This window comes from Colias philodice, chromosome 3 (assembly GCF_061535455.1).
Source record: "Colias philodice isolate Cphi_HAF_F1 chromosome 3, ilColPhil1 Martin Lab GWU primary, whole genome shotgun sequence".
NCBI lineage: Eukaryota > Metazoa > Arthropoda > Insecta > Lepidoptera > Pieridae > Colias > Colias philodice.
The window spans coordinates 3,395,568-3,423,115 of record NC_143088.1 but is presented as its reverse complement, the minus strand read 5'-3'; the positions used below and the strand labels follow the sequence as shown (position 1 = coordinate 3,423,115).

General features: G+C 36.9%; 2 protein-coding genes across 11 annotated transcripts in view; one reads left to right on the top strand and one right to left on the bottom strand.

The window, feature by feature from the left end:
* Positions 1 to 19,957, top strand: part of poe (E3 ubiquitin-protein ligase-like protein poe) — a 57,583-nt gene extending 37,626 nt beyond the window's left edge. For 6 of the 7 annotated variants that reach the window (XM_089713271.1, XM_089713297.1, XM_089713275.1 and 3 more), the window contains 35 exons: positions 224 to 340; positions 428 to 531; positions 619 to 763; positions 934 to 1,125; positions 1,658 to 1,832; positions 2,107 to 2,241; positions 2,331 to 2,430; positions 2,706 to 2,925; positions 3,524 to 3,714; positions 4,409 to 4,515; positions 5,118 to 5,278; positions 5,609 to 5,749; positions 5,979 to 6,079; positions 6,172 to 6,281; positions 6,678 to 6,811; positions 7,125 to 7,328; positions 7,846 to 7,995; positions 9,146 to 9,227; positions 9,316 to 9,453; positions 10,673 to 10,870; positions 12,137 to 12,327; positions 12,485 to 12,673; positions 13,161 to 13,329; positions 13,530 to 13,765; positions 13,945 to 14,065; positions 14,204 to 14,478; positions 14,810 to 14,944; positions 15,274 to 15,432; positions 15,767 to 15,949; positions 16,274 to 16,422; positions 16,666 to 16,795; positions 17,143 to 17,318; positions 18,568 to 18,708; positions 19,090 to 19,279; positions 19,591 to 19,957. In XM_089713271.1, the coding sequence (XP_089569397.1) occupies positions 224 to 340; positions 428 to 531; positions 619 to 763; positions 934 to 1,125; positions 1,658 to 1,832; positions 2,107 to 2,241; positions 2,331 to 2,430; positions 2,706 to 2,925; positions 3,524 to 3,714; positions 4,409 to 4,515; positions 5,118 to 5,278; positions 5,609 to 5,749; positions 5,979 to 6,079; positions 6,172 to 6,281; positions 6,678 to 6,811; positions 7,125 to 7,328; positions 7,846 to 7,995; positions 9,146 to 9,227; positions 9,316 to 9,453; positions 10,673 to 10,870; positions 12,137 to 12,327; positions 12,485 to 12,673; positions 13,161 to 13,329; positions 13,530 to 13,765; positions 13,945 to 14,065; positions 14,204 to 14,478; positions 14,810 to 14,944; positions 15,274 to 15,432; positions 15,767 to 15,949; positions 16,274 to 16,422; positions 16,666 to 16,795; positions 17,143 to 17,318; positions 18,568 to 18,708; positions 19,090 to 19,279; positions 19,591 to 19,815 (5,574 nt within the window). In that variant the 3' untranslated portion in view covers positions 19,816 to 19,957. The remainder of the gene's footprint in view (positions 1 to 223; positions 341 to 427; positions 532 to 618; positions 764 to 933; positions 1,126 to 1,657; positions 1,833 to 2,106; positions 2,242 to 2,330; positions 2,431 to 2,705; positions 2,926 to 3,523; positions 3,715 to 4,408; positions 4,516 to 5,117; positions 5,279 to 5,608; positions 5,750 to 5,978; positions 6,080 to 6,171; positions 6,282 to 6,677; positions 6,812 to 7,124; positions 7,329 to 7,845; positions 7,996 to 9,145; positions 9,228 to 9,315; positions 9,454 to 10,672; positions 10,871 to 12,136; positions 12,328 to 12,484; positions 12,674 to 13,160; positions 13,330 to 13,529; positions 13,766 to 13,944; positions 14,066 to 14,203; positions 14,479 to 14,809; positions 14,945 to 15,273; positions 15,433 to 15,766; positions 15,950 to 16,273; positions 16,423 to 16,665; positions 16,796 to 17,142; positions 17,319 to 18,567; positions 18,709 to 19,089; positions 19,280 to 19,590) is intronic. The other variant, XM_089713287.1, reaches the window with a different exon arrangement.
* A 3,045-nt stretch (positions 19,958 to 23,002) lies between these two features.
* The window catches only part of Drip (aquaporin homolog protein drip), a 58,912-nt gene continuing 54,366 nt past the window's right edge, over positions 23,003 to 27,548 (bottom strand). For all 4 annotated transcript variants that reach the window (XM_089713720.1, XM_089713737.1, XM_089713723.1 and 1 more), the window contains 4 exons: positions 26,081 to 26,152; positions 25,760 to 25,897; positions 25,031 to 25,111; positions 23,003 to 23,466 (listed from right to left, as the gene is read on the bottom strand). In XM_089713720.1, coding sequence (XP_089569846.1) covers positions 23,362 to 23,466; positions 25,031 to 25,111; positions 25,760 to 25,897; positions 26,081 to 26,152 — 396 coding nt within the window. In that variant the 3' untranslated portion in view covers positions 23,003 to 23,361. The remainder of the gene's footprint in view (positions 23,467 to 25,030; positions 25,112 to 25,759; positions 25,898 to 26,080; positions 26,153 to 27,548) is intronic.

Genomic DNA, 27,548 nt, shown 5'->3' with positions numbered 1-27,548 from the left:
AGTCAGGCGTTGAAACGGTACGGCGAAAGTCGTGGGTTCTAGGCCTCGCGATCGAATTTTTTCTATTCTGTATAAAAATCTCATTTATAATGAATTTCATATTATAAAACTAAAAATAGAAATAGAAGAATTTAAATCATGACATGAAGTAACCTTCATGTCATGATTTAAATACTTAAAACAATTTTAAATTTAATATACTTACCTATTCTTAACATTACAGACCCCAGCTGATTGGCCCGAACGTGAACGCAGCGCTGACAGCGACGCGTTCGTTACTGATGGATCTAAGTTCCAAGAACAAAAGGTTCCTCAACTTGTTCAGCAGATATTGAAACAGGTAATTATTATTATCGAACATATCTACCCTCATTATGCATAAATAATGACACTATTACAAAAAAAATAAAACTCATTTGTATTTAAGGTACCTCAAGATGAGTTGAAATTATTCGTCAAAGCATTCTTGCTGGAAACCAACTCGACTGCTGTCCGCTGGCAAGCACACGCTTTACTATTGGCTATTTACAAGTAAGTTTACTTTACTGGGCACATTATTCACTTTTTATTTCTTGTCTTTTTATTAATGATGATTTTTACCTTTTACTTATATTTTAGCAATTCACCGCAAGCGGATCAAGCATCCTTAGTGTCACTGCTATGGGGAATATGGCCCACATTGCCGCAATATGGACGCAAGGCTGCACAGTTCGTCGATTTGTTGGGATACTTCACACTTAAAACTCCTAACATTGATAGTGAAGTATGTAGACTTATTTTCTTGTGAAAATGTCACGTAGTGTTAATTTATATTTCATTTTAAAATATAAAGTACAAGTTATTGCTTATAATTCTGAAATATTCTGAGAATCGTTGATTTTTATTTTTTGCTAAAATCTCAGATATATTGCAATATGTATTGTAATCTTACAGAACTATATAATCAGTGCGGTAGACCTGCTCCGCAACCAGAACCGCCTGCTCTCATCGCACGGCAACTCTGCTTTATACGCCGCTTTAGGCGCATACGTAGAATTAGACGGCCACTACCTGGAGTCGGAGCCTTGTCTCGTGTGCAACAACCCGGAGGTTCCCATGGCAACCATCAAGCTGCCCACTATTAAGGTTGGTCATGTTTTGTTGCGCACGCGCAAGTGTAGTTTGCTGTTTGTGTGTTATGATGAAATTAATGCTTGTTGTCGTAGTAACATATTTGTTGCTGTCGTAATCTAATGTAAATTGTTGTCGTCGTTGTAATTTTTAGTTGATTTAAAATAAATTTTCTTTCTTTACATTGTTACCACTTGATAGTAGTTAAGTAATTTGGTTACATAATATTTTTTGTTGTGTGTAAAAGCTACTCTTAATTTTATATTTACTAAGTCTTAAAATGTTTGTTAGCTTAAATAATAACTTTGTTTGGTTGCTTTTTTCCAATCTAACGAATTTGATATCATACTCGAAGGACCAGTATTCATACGTTGGCGCTGATTTCTATATAATTGTTTCTATTAATAAAATTCTAATACATGTATTCAACTTCTCACAAACACCACAAGCACCTACACTTTATGAAAAAAAATATAAAATATAATAAACATGCGCACAATACAAATAGCACCGATATATAAGAACTAATCGCAACAACTGTCCGCAGATCGACTCGAAGTTCACAACCACTACGCAGATAGTGAAGCTGGTGAACAGTCACATGATCAGCCGCATCAGTTTGCGCATCGGTGACATTAAGCGCAGCAAGATGGTGCGGACCATCAACTTCTATTATAACAATAGGACCGTGCAAGCGGTGCAAGAGCTTAAGAATAAACCTGGTTAGTACTATGTGTTATTTAAATGTGAAATTTTGGTCAATACGTTCAATAATGTTTAAGGATATTACACTTGCTTATTGTTATAAATAAGTTTTTAAGTACGTTAACAGATATAAATATATACAGTTTAAGTTTAGTATTAAGAAATAATGATGGAACTAGATAGACTATACATGACTATGATATAACGTAATCGGTCGTAGTTTATATAATTTAAATAAATTGGAAATTATAATATATAAACCAAACCAATTTTTTTTGTATTATTTCACAGGCATGTGGCACAAAGCAAAACGCGTACAGTTGCAATCGGGACAGACCGAAGTGCGCGTGGACTTCCCATTGCCCATCGTAGCCTGTAACCTTATGATGGAATATGCTGAATTTTATGAAAACCAACAAGCAACAGGTGGACTAAACTATAATATAAATTAATTAATAAATTGCTAGTTTTTTATACAACTCATGTACTTATTTGTTTATTGTGTGTATTTATAGGTGAATCTCTACAATGCCCTCGTTGCTCGCAATCCGTGCCAGCCAATCCCGGCGTATGCGCTAACTGCGGTGAAAATGTCTTCCAATGTCATAAGTGCCGGTATGTATTTATTTATTGACGGTCTTTTACAAAATTTTATAATTATTACGAAAAAAAAAATATTACCTACCTAATTCATTCGGTCAAGTACTTTTTTTTACAAATCAACGAAATGCTAAATTAAATGTTTACTACTAACCAAGAAAATTATTAAATCTTAATCCATCAGGCCCCGGAATCACAGACACAATAGAAAATCTATTGTGTCGCGGCCCGATCGGGCCGTTCGTGGCTCAATGGGTTTCGTAAACTAATGTATAATTGTATCTTAACAGTGCAATAAACTACGACGAGAAGGATCCGTTCCTGTGTCACGCGTGCGGCTTCTGCAAGTACGCGAAGTTCGACTACACACTGATCGCGCGGCCGTGTTGCGCGGTGGACACGATAGAGAACGACGAGGAACGCAAGAAGATGGTGCAGACGATTGGTGCGCTCTTGGATAAGGCGGACCGTGTGTATCGCCAGCTGATCGCTAATAAGCCGATACTGGAGGTATTTACCTTATTTTTGTATAGGTTTTGTACGGTTTTGATACTTTTTTGTGATTAAAGAAATTTTAATCGTTTTTTTTTTGCTTTTTTTAGATTTGCAGATAAAGTCAATATGTTCGACCATTTTTTTGAACGCTCAGTTATTGATTGTTTACTTTTCATAGAACGTTTGTGTTAAAATATTACATTTAAAAATTATTGTAGTAAATTGTAGTACATTTTATTTATATTACATTTCTTTTTAAACCGGTTGACTTGTAAAAGTATGGATATATTTTTGCCTCATTGTTTTTTTCTAACAGTCGCTGGTGCATTGATTTTAGAACAATAGGGATTATATTATGTATTTCTTCAATTTAGCACATTATATTCTATACAGGGTGTAATCGTTAAGTGCACAGGCGATTATTCCGTAACTATTACAGATATCAAAAAAACTTTAAACTGATATGGAAAGTACTTAACCTAATGAGTGAAATGGCCATAATAAATTTTTAAAAATAAAACGAGAAATATCCAAAAACGTTACATTAAACGCTCCCATACATTTTATCACAACGTATTTCTAAATTATATTAACATATTTCTTATCCCTGCAGTCGCTAGTCCACAAGATAAGCGAGCACCGCGTGGACGGTCGGCCGGACGAGAACAGCAACACGACGAGCGCCACGTTCGGCGGCGCGCAGATCAACCGCGTGATACAGACGCTCGCGCACAAGTACTGCGTCGAGAGCAAGGGACACTTTGAGGATCTGTCCAAGATCATACAGAAGGTGCTTGCGTGCAGGTACGTGGTGGTCGTCTGCTCGGTAGGAGCACAGAATACATAATAGTAGCTAAACGCTACAGAACGGACACTCCGCCTCCCGCCAAAATTAAACACTTACCTCACCCCGCACGATCAGTCTAAAAATGGTCCACATTTTTCTACAAGGACGATACGCAACGAAGATTGACAACATTAATCAAATTGACTTAAAGTAATTTTATTATTTTGGATTTATGATTATCGTTTTTCGTAGAAAATGGTTAGATATTTTGCTGTTTACGGATGTATTTCATCAGAAAAACGATTTTTTTTACGCTAGTCACAAATGTGCCAACCATAAAGTGTTAACACACACATTTGCAGTCTCTACAGTGTGACTGTCAAAACGATAATTTTGTATGGAGTGTCCGGGGTGTGGTAGGAGATCAAAAATTACAGATATTATGTGTTAAGTCAAATTACTCGATATTCACTCTTAGATATTATATGTAGGACACGTCTTTGTTGTCAAATGTAAACAACATGGAGTAAGTAGAGTTTTGTTATGGTAACATAGCAATATGATATTTTGATGAAGATACGGACATAATTTATCAAATGCATATTGTTCTCTTACTCAATTTCAAGTGACCCACATTGCAAGACAATGTAAAAATCAAATGTTCAGAAATATTGTAATTGTAATGTCTAAATTTTAATATTATTTGTTTAGGAAAGAATTAGTTGCCTACGATAAAGCTCAGAGTGAACAACAAAGTGGAGAAACGCTACCAGTATATGCTATGATCATGCAGAACTACGATGGTGATCTTACTAAAGGTATGACTATTTATTATTAGCTTTACTTCATAAAACGGCACACTTTTGTTTTCATTCTTATTAACAACCGAAATAAACGTAAATTGTTAATAATTACAATAATTTTAACACTCACTAGATTTCCGCCCGCGGCTTCGCCCGCGTTTTCAAAGGAAAACCCGCATAGTTCCCGTTACCGTGGGATTTCCGGGATATAACCTATCCTATGTGTTAATCCAAGTTACCCTCTATATGTGTGCTAAATTTCATTGTAATCGGTTCAGTAGTTTTTACGTGAAAGAGTAACAAACATCCATACATCCATACTTACAAACTTTCGCCTTTATAATAGTACTAGCGGTCCGCCCCGGCTTCGCCCGTGGCACATGTTTACGTTTTTTCTACATAAGAACCATCCTCGTACTTCAAGGAATATATTAAAAAAAGAATTATCGAAATCGGTTCAGCCGTTCTCGAGTTATGCGCTTACCAACACATTTTGCGATTCATTTTTATATATAAGATTAAGATAAATGTTTATAAGAGAATTAAATGCATAAATTAAACTTTTAAATTGGTTCTCGTTGTAAGACTGAAACTATAAAGCCTCTTCTACACTCCAGAAAGCGGCGGCTCATGCTACGGCTGCTCACTAGCAACAGCGGAACATTGCCTCACGCTACTACGTGCACTAGCTTCCCAACGTGCTCACCGCGGCACGCTGTGCAATGCGGGACTTGTGCATGAACTCGTGCACCACAACCTGCATAGGGGCACGCCGCAGGTGTGTACTAGTGTTAAATAGTGTATGGTGCGCACTGATAAATTTAAATGTGATTTATTTATTTATCATTGGGAAACAATATTTTTCTTATAAATAATTGACTCTTCAGCAAAGCTTCCACTAAAAATAATTTGGTGTAAAAGTTGAGATTGAATTTACTATTTTTGAATTTGTAGTTAAGTAAAAGAACCGTCATTTAATAATATGAAGAAAGCTCACTAGGATGTGATGGTTCTATTGAAGTAATTAGGATTGACTCAATTTTATAAGATAAATCTACCCTTTTTAATAGTTAAATTTTAATAATTAAATTTAATTTTGCAACCACAGAGCCAAGAAGAAGTGCGTTCTCTAATCTGCCTGGTGACACGTGACAACTTACCCGCCACGGAGCAACTGTGCAAGTTGCTGACACAGCGTATTACACTCTCGCTGATGGGACATGCCGCCTCGCAGGATCATAATAACTCTGTAAGTAGTATAAAGGCTATAGGAGTGTATAGATTTGAATAAAATTTTAAATCATTTTATAGTTGTTTGTTCGATCTTTTTTGTGTGAATAAAAAATCGTAATAAATTGTCCATTTTAGATCAGAGTCAGTTAACTTTAAACAATAATATAAAGTAGTACTAAAGAATGCAAATTACACATGTCTTATGTAGAAACAACCAAAAGTAATTTTTATTGTCTTATGTATAGGTACGGCCACTAGTTCTGCTCTTGGGCTCGCTGGTGAAAGTGCAAGATTCAGTCGAATGCTGGGAAGCAAGACTGCGTTGTATCGTGAAACTATGGGTTTGGTAAGTAACAAAACAAAATATGTAATTATACATATTCTTTGTATGAGTTATTATAGAATATTGATTTTACATTGCTTTTATTATGTTATCAGGTGCTGTCCTCAAGTGACAGAAGTAGCTGGTATTCCACCAGCCGCCAATGCTATTCTAAAGGATGAAGCGTTAGCTGATATACCCGGTATTAACACCTCTTCGCCAAACTGTAAGTTGGAAACCTGAACTAAAAAAGGGAAAAATTATTTCATTAATTAACTTTTTGGTTAAAAAAATTAAACTGTAAATATAGTATTGTTTATTCAATTTCATACAATAATTCTGCTTGCTATTATATATCAATTGATATAGAGACTAGGAATATTTCTTATTCTTCCGGCGCACTATAAATCATTTGTAAAAGTTAGTTAAGCTATTGCATAGCTTCTATCGCGGGCCTTGAGCACGGGGACCGTATCCAGAAATTCCGTAACGAAAAAACCTCACGCTCCCCACTCCGACAGGCACGGAGGTGTGGCTTGAAGGCATAGCATGCAATAGCTTTACCGCGGCAGTCCCCGAGTGCCACACATCTTTTTTTTAAATGTATTTTCTTTGATATCAGCCCATCAGTTCGCGCTCCAACAAGTGGCGCTACCTCTGCTCCGTTACATGCAAGAGTTGATGGCGCCCACGCCGGCCACGCCGCCCGCTGTCGCCTCTACTACCTCTACCGATGAACAGCCTAAAGAAACTGAGGTATTTTGATATTTAATAATGTGTCTCATGGACAGTCTTAGTTCGATTAGATTTTGTTTCGTAAAAAAAGTTTGATTAATAATATTTCCATGAAATCTTTATTTATTTCTATTGTCATATTGGTAGAATAGTGTTTTGCACTTTATCTGCGTGTATATTTGTGCACTATTATTTATTGATATTCGAGATTTGCTGGTTTTTCAGTCATAGCGAATATATTGATTATCAATACTCACTTTGGCTTAATTTTCATCTTATGTGTCTACACTGTACATAAAAATTCATGTATTTTCTTTCATAATTTCCAATACAGGAGCCCACAGAACAACCACCCGTAGTACTAGCCGACCAAACCGGGCACCTGGTAGTGGAGCTAGCCGCGTGGCTAGCGGGGCGCGTGCCTCGCAACGAGTGGCGGCGCCTCGCGGCGAGGCCGCCTCGCCCGCCCGCCGACAGCGCGCTGCCGCCGCGCGACCTGCACCTCGCGCACAAGTACATCGGCAAGTGGCGGGAGCGGGTGAGTGTTAATAATATATACTTTGAAATAAAAATAAAAAAAAGTAAAAAAAGCGCGTGTGTCGAGCACACGTGTCAGAAGTGAAACTTCTTTGGTAAGATTCAGATATAAGATACAAAAAGGTCGCATTACTCGATGACGTTACGGTATTGCCATGACGCCACCTTGAAATTTTACTCTCAACGCGGCTATGAAGTTTAACTTTAAAAATGTAAATTTATTATTTTTGTTGATGTATCAAATTGTCACGGCAATAGCTCTAGATCCAACATTTTAACTCGATACGCATGATACTGTCCTGCTTCAAGCTTTAACAGCTTGAACATAAAATTTAAAAACAGGTGTCCTGGATTTTTAAATCAATAACATCTAAATTTTAAATTAACATAATTCGCTAGAAATTTTGTTTGGTATCTTACCTTCCCGATTTTCAGATTTCCTTCATTATTACCAGCCTATAGTCCGACTTTTAAGAAAGAAAGAAAAAACTAGTTTAATATATGACTTGTCATGTCAGGTGTTACTATCGCACGGCATGCGGCGCGTGTCCCTGGACGAGGGTGGATGGTTGCGGCCCGTCATGTTCGACCCGAGCTCGCGCATCGCGCGTGACACTGCCTGCCAGATGGTCAAGTCGCTGTGCGACTCGTACGAGCGGACCAAGGCGGTATGTATATGTATTATAAAACATAAAGTTATAACAAGGTTAGATGGATTGAAAATAGCATTTCTAATTGGCACCGCAACGCTATCAACGAATGGCAGGATCTAATTGGCGCTGTACTACAAAGATTTTACCATGTCGGCGGGCACACGAACGGGCACAGGAAAGGAAATGGAACAAAGAAATTAACGAGTATGTGTTTCTTTGTATGCAATTATAACTGATCAGTGCTACTCCAACGTCGCCACGCATTTACCCCTCCCTTTTTTTTTCAAGTACATTTACCCCTCCCTGCCTCTAGGATCTCGTCTAAATTGCAATCCCGGTGCGGCATCGCGGTGCATCGTGTGACATGCCTCAGGTCAACCTGTATATTGAATGTACAATGATTTGTGTACATGAAATATACAGGTCTTTACTTGTGGCCGATGTAAGACGACGCGGCGGCATCGATCCGGCGCTACGGGAGTTGTTTGACAGCTGAGCGACGATATTTTGAATCCTTTTATTTATCAAATTGAATTAAAATATGTTAAACTCATAGGACGCGACTTTCGTCTTGACATGAAGTGCACATCTGACGTGAAATAAATGGAACATAAAAACCTTGTTACACTTTCCATAGAAGTTGGTGTATAAAATAATTGAATATTTAAGTATTCTCTTAAAATATGAAACAACAAAATATCATAAATAAAAAAATTATGCCCGGCTCCTTACATTCGTTCGATATTACCGTTCATTCGTTCACAAGTCACAAAGAACAAAAGACAATTCACTCTCTGTCAAAGTGACATGAGTCAATTCAGTCAATGGTGTTGAATTCGTGTTTCTTTGAATCTTTGCGGAATACTAGTTTATATCCAAAAGTATTGTAAATAAGTTATCTCAGTATTTAATTAATATTGTAAATTATTTTAGTGTTAATTTAAGTTATTCTACACTTAACGTTTAGTAGTATTTTATGATAAAGTGAAATTGTGAAGTGACGCCCAAGCGTGTTGTTTATTTACAAACAATAATCGACATAACAAAGACCTTTTGTGTATCAGGTGATTTATGTCATCGGTGTATTTAAAATATTTTTTAAATGATTATTATATTTTATTTATTTGTATGTATTGATATATATATTTTATTTGTTCTGTTATAGGTACTTATTTTATTGACAAGCTTTTTGCCTGAAGTCGGTGCTGTGGGCGAAGCGAGTGAACAGTTCTTGCAATTATATCAAAGTACGTACTTTTTAATTATGTATAAAAATATGTATTTGTGAAGTTCTTTATCAGTGATGTGGATATTGATATTTAATTATTGATTTAGGTCTAGCTTCAGAAGCACCATGGAAACAGTTCTTGGCTATGCGTGGTGTTTTACAGCAAATTGCTGATTTGATGACCAAGGAGATTGATCAGCTGCATCGTTTGGAAGAAACAACATTAACTTCTGATCTCGCCCAAGGTATGTTTAACGAGATATGCTATAGTACGGCGTATTTATTCTTGTTTTAAATGTGTTGATGAAATAATTCTACAATTCTTCATTGTGTGTATTTTCAATTAATGTGTCTTACAAGGCTTTACTTTCTAATTATATTTCTATATATTTAGAAATTATATTTTGCATAATCATAAAATGCGTATACGTAAAAAGAAAATTGACAGATATCATAATTAATTATTCCCCGTGGTTATTTAAGCATCTATAAGCATCTATTTAAATAAATATCGAAAAATATAATATGTACAATGTATAATGCGAGAAGTTGAATTCAGATATCTCAGAAGGTCAAACTGATGAGCTGTCCAAATACAATTTTACCTGTTCTCATGCCAATTGTTATCGTTAATTCAATTTTTAGTCAATTTTAAGGAATGCAGTTTTATGTATAATGATGGTTTTGAATTATTGCTCAAGTATATATTTTTAGCCTCATCCAATTGATTTGTTAATTTCGCTGTTTTATTAACGCCATCTAATTATTTTCTAAGTAAAAAAAAACAATTTTGAATTATGTAAAGTATAGCGTCATAAAACTGTTTTGTACGTGAAATATAAAACAAATAAAATATACAGTATAATAAATACAGTATAATAAATAAATACAGTAAAATAAATATACAGTAATATTTTTTTAATAAGTTACAATAATGTTACAATGGGCAGCTTTATCACTAAGCTTTTTACCTGGCAACTGACCCTTTTTATCATAGAAACTTTATTATGTCCCAAAAACGTTGTCTTTGTTCCTTTCCATACCCAGCTGTATCTTCAAAAAAAAATTACGTTCCAATAACGTTAATAAAGTTGGTAAATTTTTCGACTAGAAAAAAAAAACAAAAAGCACTTCGTGAGTCTAAAGACGCGGGTTCGAACCCCGCGCCATGATTGAACATTTTCTATGCTTAAAAAAAATCATTTATAAATCCGGCTGTATGTGTTAAAAAAATTACGTTCTAATAACGTTAGTAAATTTTTAGACTAGAAAAAAAAAAACAAAAAACACTTCGTGAGCCTGAAGACGCGGGTTCGAATCCCGCGCCATGATTGAACATTTTCTAAAAAAAATCATTTATAAAGTTGTTATACATTTGTTATTTGAATGCTTATAAACTAAATATCAAATTCAAACTCTACAGCTATATGAATACGTCTTTAAATGTCTTGTTCCATAAAATAGGATACGCGCTCAAGCGGCTGACCGAGCTGCTGGCTATGTTCCTGGAGGAGGGCGGTGCTCGGCGCGCGTACAAGGGGCGGCTGGTCGGCGCCGTGCTGGGCGGGTACCTGTCGCTGCGGAGGCTCGTGGTGCAGCGCACGCGCCTCACCGATGACACGCAGGAGAAGCTGCTCGAGCTGCTCGAGGAGATGACCACTGGTGGGTGTACAGGCTGATTAAGGAAAGCTGGCATCTTCACAGTACTCACACATATTATGCAATTTGACTATACTTACAGTATGTTCAAAAATAAATGCGACACTTAGTATAAGTGTACTTCAATTGTAAAATCTGTGCGTTCTACATAATATGAAAGCTCTCATAATTTATATGTACAATTACAGTTTAAAAGTAACTCAATCGATGAACATAATTATTTATTCTTATAATCAATTGTAATATAGTATTGATAATCATTCAATTACCAAATAATAATTAAATTTCATGTCATATTCAAAATAACGATAAAAAGAATACAAGCGAAACCCACAGCACGTAAGAGATAAGGCTACATTACAATAAAAGCTGTATTGTTCAGCTATGTATAAAACTTTTAACTTACGGCGTTTACGTTTTATTTACAAAATTTATTAAAATTATTACATAACTAGCGGTCCGCCCCGGCTTTGCCCGTGGTACATGTTTACGTTTTCTCTACATAAGAACCATCATCGTACTTCAAGGAATATAATAAAAAAATAATTATCGAAATCGGTTCAGCCGTTCTTGAGTTATGCGCTTACCAACACATTTTGCGATTGATTTTTATGTATAAGATTTAACCTAGGTAAAGTAAAAAAATATTCTAATCCACGTGCCGCGAAGTATCTCGTCGAATATAGTTAGTAGTATACCTAACGTCTTTGTATAATATACATCACCCTGTATTTATAAACAATTGCAAAATAAAAACAATAATTGTCCCCTTCACTCTCATAAGCTAGTCTGGGCGCGAGAGAGACGGGCAGACTTTTCATGATGCGTATGCAGTATGACGTCACGCCGCGCGCGTCTTCACAGACACTACACATGTGCAATGTGTAAATGTGTTGATGTTCCAGCTCTTCTTAATCGGCCTGTACATACGGAGACGTTGACGAGTACGCGTAATATACGTACACGCGCTCGCTATAGTAAAGGGAGCATGTTTGTTTCGTTATGCAACGTCTTACTGTACGCACATATGTGTACCGCACACATTGATTTTGTAATGATTTGTTAAAAATAATAATTATTAACTATTAAAGCATTTGAAAATGTATAAAAAAAGTATAAAAGTTGTACAAGAAGTATAAATTTTAGGTGTATGTCAATATGTTAGAACCACATGTTATAAAATAATTTATTTATATATTTATTTTATTCAAATTGTGTGTGATTTTCGAAGATAAACAATGAAACGAAATGTTCTTATTTCTTAAATAGGTACTGAAGCAGAAACCGCTGAATTCATGGCGGTCTGCATCGAAACAGTCCAAAAGTATCCTCTCCACGACTACCGAACGCCGGTGTTCATATTCGAACGGCTATGTTCTATCATATATCCAGAAGAAAATGACGTCGGGGAGTTCTTCCTCACACTGGAAAAGGATCCGCAACAAGAGGACTTCTTACAGGTAAATTTATCTTTTGTTTCTCTTTATAATTTCTCCGTCCATATTCAATTCAATGTATTGTTGACTGTATGAATAATTTCATTACTTATTTAGAGTTATTCAAAAAATTGTTTTTTGTGTGAAACATGATACTTGAATATCGGTGTTATAATCCCAGGGCCGTATGCTGGGCAACCCGTACTCATCGCTCGAGCCGGGCATGGGCCCGCTGATGCGCGACGTGAAGAACAAGATCTGCACCGACTGCGAGCTGGTAGCACTGCTCGAGGACGACAACGGCATGGAGCTGCTCGTGTGCAATAAGATCATGTCGCTCGACCTGCCCGTCAAGGACGTGTACAAGAAGGTGCTTGGTTCTTCTTCTTTATTAGGCTACTAGCTTTCCACCCGCGGCAGTCAAAGTCAAAGAAAAACCTGCATAGTTCCCGTTCCCGTGGGATTTCCGGGATAAAACCTATCCCATATCCTTTCTCGGGTATCAAAATATCTCTATACCAAATTTCATGCAAATTGGTTCAGTAGTTAAGGCGTGATTGAGTATCAGACAGACAGACAGACAGAGTTACTTTCGCATTTATAATATTAGTATGGATTAAACGCTTTTCGTCTTCGTATTTATTCACATATGTTTATTAGATGCAAATATTCCTCTTCCACTATGACGGCCTTGTATCATAGACCTTTTTTGCGGATACGGTATTTCTTCTTTACTCTTACGATAATTTTATTATTTCTCATAACATAAAAATACTTTAAATAACTATTAAAAAAAGTAATCGAAAGGTTATATAATTATTTCCTGTAATTAAATACAAAAAAATTGTAATCTCTAGGTGTGGTGCACATCCGGCGAGAGCGTGGACGCGATGCGAGTGGTGTACCGCATGCGAGGTCTGCTGGGAGACGCTACAGAGGAGTTTGTGGAGACGCTCAGCCAGACCAACGCCGAGGCGGTGGACGACGAGCAGACGTATCGCATGGCTAATGTGCTTGCTGATTGCGGTCAGTATTTATACTTATTTGCACTTATAGTTCATAATTTTTTTTGAAATTTTTTACAATGATATCAGGCAGAAATTTCATAGATATTGTGGTTTTATGTTATTTGGGGATACTAATTAAAAATAAATCAGTTTTCGTAGTCGTAGGCACTAAAATTTTATTTATTACCTCATAATCTATAATAATATTGTCATTAACAGGTGGTCTTGAAGTAATGCTCCAACGTCTAGCCGCTATCCAACGCGTGGGAGGCGCACGTGCGCTCGTATCGACGCTCTTGCGCCTACTGAGCCTGTGCGTGCGCGTGCGTCGCTGTGTGCGTGTGCTAACGCGTACTAACACACGCGCACTGCCCGTGTTGCTACACGCACTCACACTATCCGCGGCGGAGGAGAAGGATATGCCGCGGGCTGATCTCGTATATCAGCTTTTAGAAGTAAGGGCCAATATACAAACATTACAACAGAACTTTTAACACAAAAAATGACGTCCGAATAATAGCATAGCTTCCCGGTAGTAGCATTACCTTTTTAACGTTGTCTCTATTACTAATAATTTGTTTATCTCTATGTATATTTTATGATGTGATAAACTTAATTGTGAAATACTTTACAGATTATGGAAAGGATACTAACAGTAGCAGCAAGTGAAAGTTTAGAATCGTTCTTGCAATTCTCGCTCACTTTCGGTGGACCGGAACATGTGCAAGCACTGCTTAATTGTACTGAACTAACAGGTAAATTACAAGTGCAAAATATGCAAATAAAACCCGTATATTTCTTTAACTATATTCAAAGAAAAGTAAACATTATATTTTACCCAAATTTTTTGAATACCCACATAGGAATTTGCTAATATATTTTGTTTTTCTTAGCGATCCGCAACAATTCAGTCGCGCTCGGGCATCTAATGCGCGTACTGGCCGCACTAGTCTACGGCAACGACCTCAAGATGGCCATGCTAGTGGACCACTTCAAACCGGTGCTGGACTTCGACAAGCTGGACACGGAGCAGTGGAGTGAGGAGGAGTTCCGCATGGAGCTGTTCTGCGTGCTCTGCGCCAATGTAGAGCGGAACTCTGTGGGCGGCACGCTCAAGGACTACCTCATCTCGCTGGGCGTGGTGCGGGACGCTTTGGAGTATATTGTGGTGAGTAATATTGTAGTAACGACCTCAAATAGCCATGCTGGTACATTGTGGAATACATTGTGGTGAATAAATGACCCTCAAATAATCATGTTAGTACTTTATAAACTGACTTTATAACTGATACAGATAGGCTCATACGCCCTTACGTTATGATATATTTAAAATCATTTTTTGATTTTGAAATCTTTACTGTATGTGAATATAGAACAAAAGCAATATAACCCGTATAATAAAGCATTGCTTTGTACCACGTATCTACATTCCCAAAGAGGAAGAAAGCGCTTTCTTAAAATGCAATATAAATATTCATTTATTTTTTCTTCTCACACAGAAACATGCCCCGTGTGTGAAGCCAACTCTGGTGTGCACCGACTCAGACGAGCTTAAAGAATTCATCAGTAGACCCGCACTCAAGTTTATATTGCGATTCCTCACTGGTCTCGCGTCAGACCACGAGCCTTCTCAGGTGAGTTTATTATTATATTATGAATATTTGATATTTATTGTTTTATGGCATTCTAATGCTTTTAAAATATAAATTTTGTGTCCCTTAGACACATAAAACTGAAAGAATAGAATAAACTCGATCGCTCTGGCGGGTGGCTGAATTGATCAGGCATCCGCCCCGGAATGGCGTGAAAGGATGCGGGTTCGAGTCCCGCCTCGTGATCGAACTTTTTCTATTCTTTATAAATTTATAATTTTTAAAGTTCCAAAGTTCCTGGGAAATAGTATATGAGAGTAAAAATCGGTTTGAAAGTCCATTTTTACAAACTTTTCTATTTTTTCATACAGATGTTAGTGTGCGAGAAGGTAATACCAATAGTGCATAGACTTGAACAAGTATCGTCGGGCGAGCACGTGGGCTCGCTCGCCGAGAACCTTCTAGAAGCGCTACGCTCTCAACCGCAATGCGCGGCCAAGGTGCAACAAGTCCGAGATTTCACTAGACAGGTAACTTGGTGTTTTGAATAAAAAATGAATCGAGCGAAAATGTTACAATTACATGGAAAGAAAAAGACCCGATAAACCATATACTAAAGTTCCATTTTGATTGTATGTGTGACTGTTTCAGAATTTTAATGCAAATTCACACAAAATTTAGGGAGTCTCCTCTTAATTTAGTTTATATTCCTGACGTGGGGTTTTAGAATTTAGAGTTGGTTTACATGTTTTAGTAAATTTGTTATTTTTTTACTTCTTGTTATTCGATGTGAAATATCATAAAGTTATTCCGTTTTGCTAGTGTTTACAAAACTTAAATAATATTTTTTTTTTGTTAATCTAGGAAAAGAAGCGTCTCGCGATGGCGGTGCGCGAGCGGCAGTTGGGCGCACTGGGCATGCGCAGCAACGAGCGCGGCCAGGTGACGGCGCAGTGCTCGCTCACGCAGCAGGTGGCCGACCTGGCGGAGGAGGCGGGCGCCGTGTGCTGCATCTGCCGCGAGGGCTACAAGTACCAGCCCACCAAGGTGCGTTATAGCTGTAGTTGAGAGCGGCCTGAAGTTGGCGCTAGTACGCATCGACTCGCGACTCACTTCAGACCGGCCAATTAGGTTACGGGGAATGTGTGCGGGAGTTCACGGCGTTTTGGATACAGTTGTCAATGTTTCTGTGAATATCCAGTCAGCTATCACCAATTTCGATGATGCAATTGAAAAGGGTGTTAATTTAAACATAAATTAAACTTAAATGAGGCATACACCTGTGATTGTCAATGTTAACAGGTTTACAGTGAATCTTAGATTAATTCATTTATTTGTACCAAAATATTGAACAGTTAAATTTGTCCGCAGGTGCTAGGTATCTACACGTTTACCAAGCGTTGCCCAGTGGAAGAGTTCGAGCTGCGCGCACGCAAGACGCTCGGCTACACTACCGTGTCGCACTATAACATCGTGCACGTTGAGTGTCACATGGCCGCAGTAAGACTACAGCGGGCCAGGTAACATAACAACAAAATGAGTTGGCTAAAAAAAATGACAATAATATTTTTTTTAAATGAGAAAAATATTTCTCAATAAATAAAATCTTGTTTATGCGGTAAAAATTTACTTTGACAATACTGTAATTTGCAAAAAGTTATGTTCTCAAAAATGTTTTTTTTTTTTTGTTAAATTACCACACAATTAAATTGATTCGGTATGTTTGTTAAATTACCACACAATTAAATTGATTCGGTATGCAGGGACGAATGGGAGAGCGCGGCGTTGCAGAACGCGTCCACACGTTGTAATGGACTGCTGCCGCTGTGGGGCCCCAACGTGCCCGAGTCGGCCTTCGCCAGCTGTCTCGCTAGGCACACCACTTACTTGCAGGTAAACTATTCTTTTCTATTGCTACGGTAATAGACTACAGGCCCACGCCAAAAAATCTTCTAATAGCAGTTGGATAGCTTACAGGTGACTGCATAGTGATGAATCGTATTATTTTATGCTCTTATATCGTCCTATATACGTCACCTGGTGGTTCTTTTAACCCATTGTATATAATAAATATAATGAAGCATTCAGTTATTTTGGTCATTATTTTTTCATTTTATTTCAGTCTATCTTTAAGTAAAATTTCACTCAGTTTCAGTATTGAAAAAGCAAATAAATGTTTATTTATTAATTTTTTATTTTTATGTAACCAGAGGTTGTTTAAGACACGTTTCCGTGTGCAGGAGTGCACCGGGCACCGCGACATCGGGCACCAGTGCACGCTGCACGACCTCAAGCTGCTGCTGTGGCGGTTCGCGCGCGGGCGCACGTTCCACGACGACACGGGCGGCGGCGGCCCGCTGTCCAACATGCAGCTGGTGCCCGCGCTCGTGCACATGGCGCTCTACGTCATCAACACGTGAGTGTCTTAACCTATCACGCGTCTGGCGCACAGCCGGCACCGATCCCGATAGTGTCAAGGGAGTTCACGAAATCTAGCTTTTTTATGACTACCGAGTTTGAAAATTTTATTTACCCTATTGTTCTATAATTATATGCCATGTATTATATATTTTTGGAAAGAGGAAGAAACTAGTTATAGCATAAAAATGTAATCATGACGATATATTTTTTCTATAAAATTATAAAAAAATGATTTTCTTTTGTTTTAATTTTAATTGCTTACATACTAACACTTACATGATAATGCTGAGTCATCAAATGATCATATTCACGTTTTCATATCACTACACGATTGCCAAATACATTCACTTATATTTTCACACATTTAACACAACGTATTTCACTATGAATAATAACAAATCTCCATTATTCACAAACAAGAAAAAAAGCGCCATTTTGCGTCTTCCGCACTGAAAAGTTGAGACACTTTTTCACTGAGTATTCTTCAAATATCCCTAAAACCAATATCATAAACGTATTCTACGTAAAATTTCCAGTAATATACGTCTCAATTATCACTCATCTAATTATTCCTCTCGGCATAATTCACAATCCAAATATTCGTTGAACAAGACAAATGTCACAAACTATGGCCGATGACGCAACTCAATCAATGATTCACTTTTTTTTTTATTTTGTGGTTTTGGTCTCTATTGCCTGTCTCGGAGTCGTGTCGATTCGAATTATAAATGTTTAAGGCATAGAGAAATATTTTTTATACTGGAAACATTCACTTGTAATTCACTACAGATGGCCTTCAATGTCACGGGCCGCGTTAGGCACAGAGTTTGTGCGCAGTACACTACAGTACAATTTGCGTTACGACACAAATATTGTGCGTAGAACGTGTCACGGGTTAATGATCTGTCTTATGTGTCCTGCCGGACTAAGTTTCTTTCTTCGTATCTTTGTAGGCAGGAAAAAAATACACGTGATATTTCACTATGCATCACCAAGGAGGTGGGGTTCAAAAAATGCAAAAAAATAATCACGTGATTAAATGACGGCCCCTCGTTAAAAAAGAGCGTATGTGCCGAGCACACGTATCCGTAGTGAAACTTCTTTGGCAAGTTGAAAATTTACTCTCAATGCGCCTAAAGATGTTTTACTTCAAAAACGAAAAATTGGATACATTTATTATAATTTCAAAGTAACTGTTCTAGCAGACAAAAATTGTGTATTAAAACTATCATTATGTCCAATAGAACGCGCGTGGCGGGCCGTGAGCTGGCATCTTTAGAGGCTTTCCTGGGCTGGGCGCCGCCCAAACAGTTGGAGTCGGCGCACGAGGCGGAGGGAGCGCTGTACTACATCACGCTCATGCTCATGATGTTCCCGCACGCCAAGTGAGTTTACTAGTGTTTTGATGAGAAAATTTTATTTATTTTGTAAATTTTTTATGTAAGCAAGATTTACAATACAAAAATGAATCTTACTTTTTTACTATACAACTTTTAGAAGCTCTTTTGAATAATTATCTTTTTCATCAATGCCATTTACGCACCATAGACTTACAATAGCATATTAAAAAGTCGTCTGGAAATGAACGCGCAGTTGTATAAAGCTTTCGTTCAAACTTTACATCTCAATTTGTGGCAATAATATTCAGTGTATTGTGTACTCCCATTATAAAACTACCAAAATACGTAGACAGAGTTTTGATTCGGATAATTTTTGAAAAATGTAATATTTATTCAATACACAACAATAACTCCTCTATTCTCCAGGTGGAAGTCAAACCGCGTGGAAATGCTGAAACGCCTCATAGTGACGGGTCACGTGCGTGCGGTAGCCGCGGGCGGGCCGCAGTTACGGGCACTGTCCTCGGAACAGAGGGCTCTGCGGCAATGGACTGATTACAAGGCGTATGCCTTGATGGTTGCGCTCGTTGATCAGCTGTATATGGTTATGTTTAAGGTTTGTTACGCTGTTCTTGATATATGTAATTATTTAAAAATTAATTTCCAATCAATTTTGATGAAATTCTAAAGGGTAAATATCGCTTTACCAAAGAGGCCGATTTCTTAGTACAATTAGTGCAAATAATAACAATACGTTGATCAATCAGTAAAAAAATTGTTTTATGAATTAATAATAATAATGTTTAATTTTGTACCTCACGTCTTATTCTTCTCCCATTATTAAAAATATCTCACATTTTTTACTTGTGTCTTAGTTCCATATTACACTGCATACTGTATTTATTAACAAAATCTACATCTACACAGGCCGTCCCCGCTAACAACGTAGAACAATGGCCAGTCAAACTGGCGGAATACATCCGCGTGAGCGACGAAGCGAACGCGAAAGCGGCGGAACGGATCGTCACCACACTGACCGACGAACTGCTCCCCTGCGCGTCGTTCGGCGAGTTCTGCGACGCGGCCGGGCTGCTGGCCGACATCCCCGACCCCGACGCCTTCCTGCAGCAGGCCGTCAACGAGCTGCCTTGAGGAAGGGCCTTCGCGCCTTACTGCATCACGTACAACGGCTGCATGGCCTGTTGAGTGTAGTGAGGTCGACAAGGACGATCAATTTGTTGTGTACCCCCCCGCTTTTGGCTTTGGTTTTCGCTTAATAAATTTTTTCGGCTTATATCTTGTTTTATTTTTTTTCCAATTACTCTATGTGTGTCTAGTATGTGTCATGCACATTGTATGTGTAATATAAACTATTTTTGTGAATAAATGAGTATAGAATTATCACCGTAATTACTTGGACGTATGTATTATATTCCCTATATACACATGCATACATTTTTGCCAGTTAGCTTAAATGTATATTATATAATATTATCTGCTATTTTGTCATCGAAATACGCATTTATGTTAGATATATTTATCGTCTTCCTTTACCCTTGCTGACTGAACGCTGATGGGCCAAAAAGTCGCATGTAGTACTTGTTGTAGTTAGTATTGATGTGGTACATAACTAATATTATAAAGAGGAAAGGTTTGTAATTATGTATGTATGTATGTATGATTTCACGCATAAACTACTGGACCGATTTTGATGAAATTTGGCACAGACAATCTTTAGACCCTGAGAAAGAACATAGGCTACCTTTTTTTGCGAAATATGTACCACGGGCGAAGCCGGGGCGGACCGCTAGTTAAATATAAATTAATATTACATATATGTACCAATAAAATAAGTTGTCCAAGCTTATCGTACTGCTTTTAATTAAACCATTTTATGCAATGGTATCCTTTTGACACTGATTGAGCTACAGATAACACTGCATTTCAGTATGTATTTTCTATTAGATACCTATACTTAATCAAGTGATAATCTATTTTCGAGGTTAAATTTATGTATTCTATGCCATGGTATAATTTCACATAAAAATATATACCTACCAATCCTTGTAGTATCATAGTATTGTTATGTTTTCATATTATCAGTTTTAAAAATATTTATAGCGTATACAGGCTGTCAGATGTGTACCAAGATCAAAGAAATGCATAGTTTTTCGTACGCTAATAACGTAAAAATACTAATCACTTCCCCGATACATTTTTTTCAATAACCATCGACCCGCAATCGGTATTTCAGTAACCGTTGTTTTGTACCGTACAGATAGAATTTTAAAACAACTTATGTACCCCTGACTGAAAAGGCACCGACCTTTGCCATACGCACGCGAGTATAAGCTTGAAAACATAAGTTTTAGATTGTTTTACTAGATATAATGCCCGCATAAGTGGAGCTGTATAGCCAGTATAGCCTTTATAGGTACAATGTACATGCCGGTTGCGGGAAGGTAAGCACTAAGAATGTAAAAATGCAGTACATATAAGAAAAAAATCTATTTTTTACGTTTTGTTGTTTCCGTGCCAATGATAAGCGTATGTAAAACTAAAAGTTGAGCCTAGGACACACATACACGACATCCTGTATGACTGCCGTATTATTTAAAAAAAACAAAAGACACAAACTCATACCACGAAATTATACAATTTAATGATGTTCAACAATAAAATTTAAAATGGTAAGGTTAGGGCTATAAAAATAGTTTACAAATTATTCACAGATATATGTACCTACCGAATATATTGAGGATTAGCAAATGGCACTGCCAAGTGCCAGATAATTTTTTACAAAACTAACTTTCCGCTCGCGGGTCCGATTCCGTCAATGATAATTCCCATTGCATTATGGCTGGTTCACACTTTGATTAGTGCGAGTGCAGGTGATGAGTAGTACTACGTGTGGACAGCGACTGTTTAGTGCGAGTGTTTAGTAGGCTGTGTAGTAAAGTGAATAGAAGCGTGTTCTATTTTTTTGCGAGTGGACTGCGAGTAGCCACGTCCCGCGCGCCCTCCCTTCCCCCTCACTCGCAGTGTGCCTGCCTAAACACGTCTGGACAGGAGTGTTTAGTGTTTAGTGTTTAGCGTAGTGTGTAGCGTCGCGAATTTCACCATTGTCCTGCACTCGCACTAATCACCTGCACTCGCAGTTGAATTGGACACTACTCGCACTACACACCTGCACTCGCACTCATCAACTGCACTCGCACTAATCAAAGTGTGAACCAGCCTTTAGGATGAGATGTTTACTGCAGTAAAAAGTAGCTTAGGTATGTCAGTGTAGTCTCGTATCTCTAGAAACATCGTACTATAAAATCGCTCTGCTACGACAACACTGGCGCGTATGTCAGTAAGGATAAATCGAATACCCAATCGAATACCCAATTTGAGTCTAGCATTTTAAAAATAATATATCGAGCGTGGAGCTCGCGTGCAATGCTATAAAAGTAGCTAAAATAAAATAATCTTGCTCTAATCTGTCTTAATTTTCTTACTACCAAATAGAGTGCCAATGCAGCTAGATTTCGCTTAGACAGATAAAATAAATACCTATTGGATATTTCTCTCTAATTTTTATTATTAACCTTAAACCAGTTAAATATGCGTAAAACAGCTTTTTTATAGAGATCAAGTTTCTTCATTCAAGTTGGCCGCGATGATACGATATTTCGACTCCATCGTTACGTTTTCTTAGAAACATCAATGAAAGTTAACCATTAATCATATTGATATTAATGATGCGAGTTATAATAAGCACTATAACGTATATCACGAAGTCACACAAGCTTTAGGGGATTGTGCAATAGTCGTGACTGCGGTAATCGCAAGTGACATATCGCCTGCAAACGCGATCCAATTTAAAATGTCGTTATGGGGTCAAGGTCATCCATCCTATGTCAGCACTATTGTTCTGATGAATGTGGGTGGTAACAACATGTCGCCTACGCACTGAACGATTGTTTGATAAATTAATTTAGTATTCGATTGATATTGTAATGCAAGATTTTAAAGTGCAAACATAAGTTTGATTATTTGATCTCGTTAGATAAAGGTGTATGTGTGTAAAGTAAAAGTATAAGTATATAGATATTAAAATCTATTCTTTGTATTTGAAGTCTATTTAGGTACATGTAATGTGTACGGGGAAAGATGTAAATAAAACCATTTTTATTTAGCAAATAATATATTTTGCAATATACATTTTTGTGAACAAATCATTGTAACGACATTATTTATTCTCGTTATTCTTATATTTCTCATAATAATATATGTATATACAGTTATCAAACATTTGAGTATGCTATAAATTGAACATTATAACTTAATATAAATTAATCACATAGTATAAATTAGGCTTAATACTTTTGTATGATCCCTATCTTACTTCACTAAAATATATTATAATAACTTAACCGCGAACGTCTTAACAAACGTAATTTTTCGTATTCGGATCGGCTTTGGATATAATTTTTAAATTATGTAAAATATGAACTCATTGATAAACTTCCCCATAAAGTTCACATCATTATTCGCGTCAATGAGTTCATATTTTGGCGGTTGTCCCTTGTGTAGCTTAATAATTTGCACGTTCCACGAATGAAAACTGTTTCTAAAGATAAATGCTTATAAAAGTGCACATTGAAAGTTACACTTAGGCTAAGGCACTAGTGAGAGCTCGAGGCTGAGAGTTTATAGATCGTACGAGCCGCTGTCTCCGTTCTTGCCAATGCGAAGCACGAATCTGTACAGGATACCGGAGATCACGCCGCCGGCGATCGGGCCCACCCAGTATACCTGTAATACATAATTAAACATTAGACCAAACACGCACATTTTACCAGATAAGGTTGTAGAGAAGTATATAAATATTATATGTATAATATGATTAATAATCATCAAATAAAAATATGTAAACATAGATAATATGTATTACATAAAGATGTTGCAGTATAGCCTCACAAGGCGGTGTGTGTATGTTGTCGTGGTACTTGTTTTTGTTGGCAGATAAACTGCAATCAAAGCGCATTTAGTAAGGTAGCTCTTTTGTATGCAACTATAATTCCACGCTTTCTGCATAGAACCACATATGAGAAAGTAAGGCATACAATGGACATCAACCGTTATTATGTGATATTTGCATAACGCTGTAGTTATGTGTAATGGTGGGATGTGGTAATAGAAACAGATTGCGTGATAGCTTTTTCAATTACTTTTTAAAGAAGATTATCTCGAGACAAAGGCAAATTACCTACCTACCTATCTATATTATGTTCAAATTAAGCATCAAAGCTTTGTTATTATTTGAGCTATTTTCTCTCATTAAAATGTTACACAGCGAGCTTACATACATAGTTATACTTGACATGTAAAATTACCAATCGAACGATTGTTTTAAATTAGACCCTACATTATAATATACGTAGAACTGTGATTTTGATACAATATCACGTGTCGTGAACTTGTGTACAACTAAAGCGAATCAAGTTGATTGATCGCTGCAATTTATTTGAATATGATGTTTCTCGAATGTCCGCAATATCCTATAGCTATAATACATATGTAGGTATCTTGGTAGGTAATAATATTAGCTATATCTCGCCACTTTCACATCTAATCACGTGAGTGGTCACTAAACTATTATAAAATGTATAATAAAATATTTATAAACGACTCTACAACCAGAAGTTCACTGTGTTAGTTATGCAATTTTTATGATATCAATTAAAATTTAAAATAACAAGTTAGACGATATTGCTTTACAGAATATTATGCAGACTTTAAGTCCGGTAATGGTTAGCAGATACTTATGATAATATTACATATTACTAGTTAGTAATCACGAAAGTTTTTAAGGATACTTTAAGATTATCCTTCTTACTTGTTGACTGTTGTTGGAAAAAAATAACGATATTAACTTTAAAGTTAATGAAAATATTTTATAATTAACTAACTAGTTAGTTATATAATTTAAGAACACAATATACGAAAGTGATCTGAATTAAAAAATTCCATTGTTCTGTATAAACGTTGTCAAACAACGCAAACTTTCCGCTGTTGGCTGATTCCATTAGACGACATGTTTGCAAATATGAAAGGTCAAATAATTTAGCGGGCGTGTGATACAGATTATTTTGTATAATATGATGTAAACATTTAGCACATGCCATCTTTAATTTTGGTACATGACAAATCAATATGTTATTTTGTATTGTGTGAAAAAAACAGTTTAAAGTGCTTTGTGTTTTCGTGTTTGTTTTAGGTTATCAATATACATATTAATAAATGAATTTAATAGTTCATAAGCATTGTCAAAGGATTTAACAATGAACATAATTTAGTGATCATGAAAGGAACTTACCCACTGTGAAGTCCAGTTACCCATGACGAGCGCGGGGCCGAAGGACCGAGCGGGATTCATACTTGAGCCAGTGAATGGAATCTGTACAAACATCAATTAATTATGTAAAAGAAAGTTAAGAGTATTCGAGGAGAAAATTTTAATAAACAACATTATAGACTTATTATATATTCATATGTAAACAACCTATGACGTAATAAACGTATTTAAATCGTAGCCAGACGTGAAAATAACTCACAAACAAGCCAAGCATCATCGAGATATATCATAAGCTTTTTTTGCATTGAGCTTTTCAATACAAAATTAAAATACATTATAGCTTAGCATTATAGATTGTAGTCCTACAATAAATATGTAATTATTTAGTGAATACATTTCAAAACATGAATAAGTATCTATATCAATGATTTTGTGAAGGCGTCATACTTATTTACTCTCAAAAGTTTGTGTTTTGTTTTTAAAGTTTTTTTTTATAATAATAGATTTTAGGCTATATTTGTCATCGTTAAAAATAAAACACCGTAATGACTAATGTCTATCGCACCGCGTCGATCCGCCCTGGCGACAAGTTCGCGAACAAATATTCGTGTAAATTCGAATATACTAAGCGAACAAGGCACTTGTTGTGTGTGGACGATGACGAATTTATCCAAGGATCGGAAAGGCCAATTAGCTCTATCCAACATGATCAGCATCTCAACTATCGCCGCTGGTCACATCGCTACTCACACAAGCCGCGTGACAAGCCGTGATGCTGAGGCCGATGGCGAGCGGGCCGGAGCCCTTGATGTCGTTGCGGCGCGCGTCGCACACGCCCTGCACCACCAGCACTAGCACGAACGTGATCAATGCCTCTACTAGCACCGCCTGCCAATAAAAACCACGTTAGCTTACATAAACAAAAAAAAAGTTTAATCAATAGGTAGATACACATTTAAATAATTTTTCATCGAAGTCAGCAAACTTAATACTGCATAATCCTATAAAAATTGTGTCAAATCTTTGAAATAGTGAAATTATGTAAGATAAATCTTTGATGTATTCCCATACCTGACCATCAGTGACACCATCTCCAGGCAAAGTCATACCAAAGGACATCACCCTGTCCTCAGGAACAGCCAACTGCAACAAAGTAAATATATTTTAATATACAGTTCGGACTGCACTCCGTACCTCATATTATAACTACTAAATTATCTACACTTAATTGTTTGCAGCGGCAAACCCTCAGTGAAAATGCATTTACAATTTGACCGCAAAATCGTTCCCAAATATTAGAAATATGTCTCCGACTTTGGTCTCCGAGATATCAAACGCCTTGCACGTGCCCTAATTACTACTGAAACTTGTCAAGCAAGCTGGTTGTCAAGTTTGATTTCAATGAGACGCTAACAATGGTCGTAGGTGACCTAGTATGTTGGCAATGCACCTATGATGCAATAAGGATTTTAATCGCACAGCTTGTCTAGAACCTACTGCAACATAACATTATCCACGGCAGAGTGACTCCACTTAACGATATCTCAACTAAATTGGAATTTACCTACGACAAAAATAACTTTGAGCAAAAACAATACATAGTAGTAAGCTTTTCAGCTTGAAAAGCAACGGCTAAAGTAATTTAATTCAATTACTTATGTCGTTTAGAATCAAGCAATGCAAGAACATTCTTTCCGCATATATGTATACTACACGATTACACTAAAATTGTTTACAAAGACGCTATAAATTACGGTTAAACCTGATACTACAAAGCACAAATTCAAAACAGAAGCGCATAAATTAACATACAAATAGCTCGTAAATCTGTGGCGCAACTGCTTCTCCTGAATTACGGATCGTCGTGGTAAAGAATTGCAGGCTAGTTAGTCATAAACACCCAAAACTTTAGAAGCCTCGAGGGTGCGGCCTAAGGTGGTTACTCCGTTACTCCTTAGAAGAAGTTTTTACAGCAAAGCAGAAGAGAGACTTGTGAATTGCTCGGAGGATATAGGTATTGTGCACAAGTGTGGGATTGGCCTAGGGGGGTTACTCAGTTACTCCTTAGACGAAATAACGTTTTCACCGTAAAGTAGAAAAGAGACTAGCAAAATGCTCAGAGGATATTGTATTGCACAAACTCGCGCGCACTCGCGCGCTTACATAAAATATGATATCATAATTATTTGTGTGATGGATCGGAAGATTGACATGTCCTAGGTGTAACGAGGCGCGAGATCAACAACAACCACAACAGCTACGAATAAGGTTTTTTATTTTATCAATGTAAGGTTTTTAAATCTTCTTGAAAATGTACACTGAAATAAGAAAGAACCCAGTTCAGTACGATGCCAATTTGATAGTAGGTACAAATTACAATTAATATAACATTCAACCGCAATGTAGATTTAAGTATTCAAATATTCATTAAAAAACTAGAATTTAATTATAAGATCTAAGCTGTTTAAATTTCTCCAGAAGCAACGAATATAAATAAAGAAGTCACATTTGCGTATTAGATAATAGTCGATACAAAATC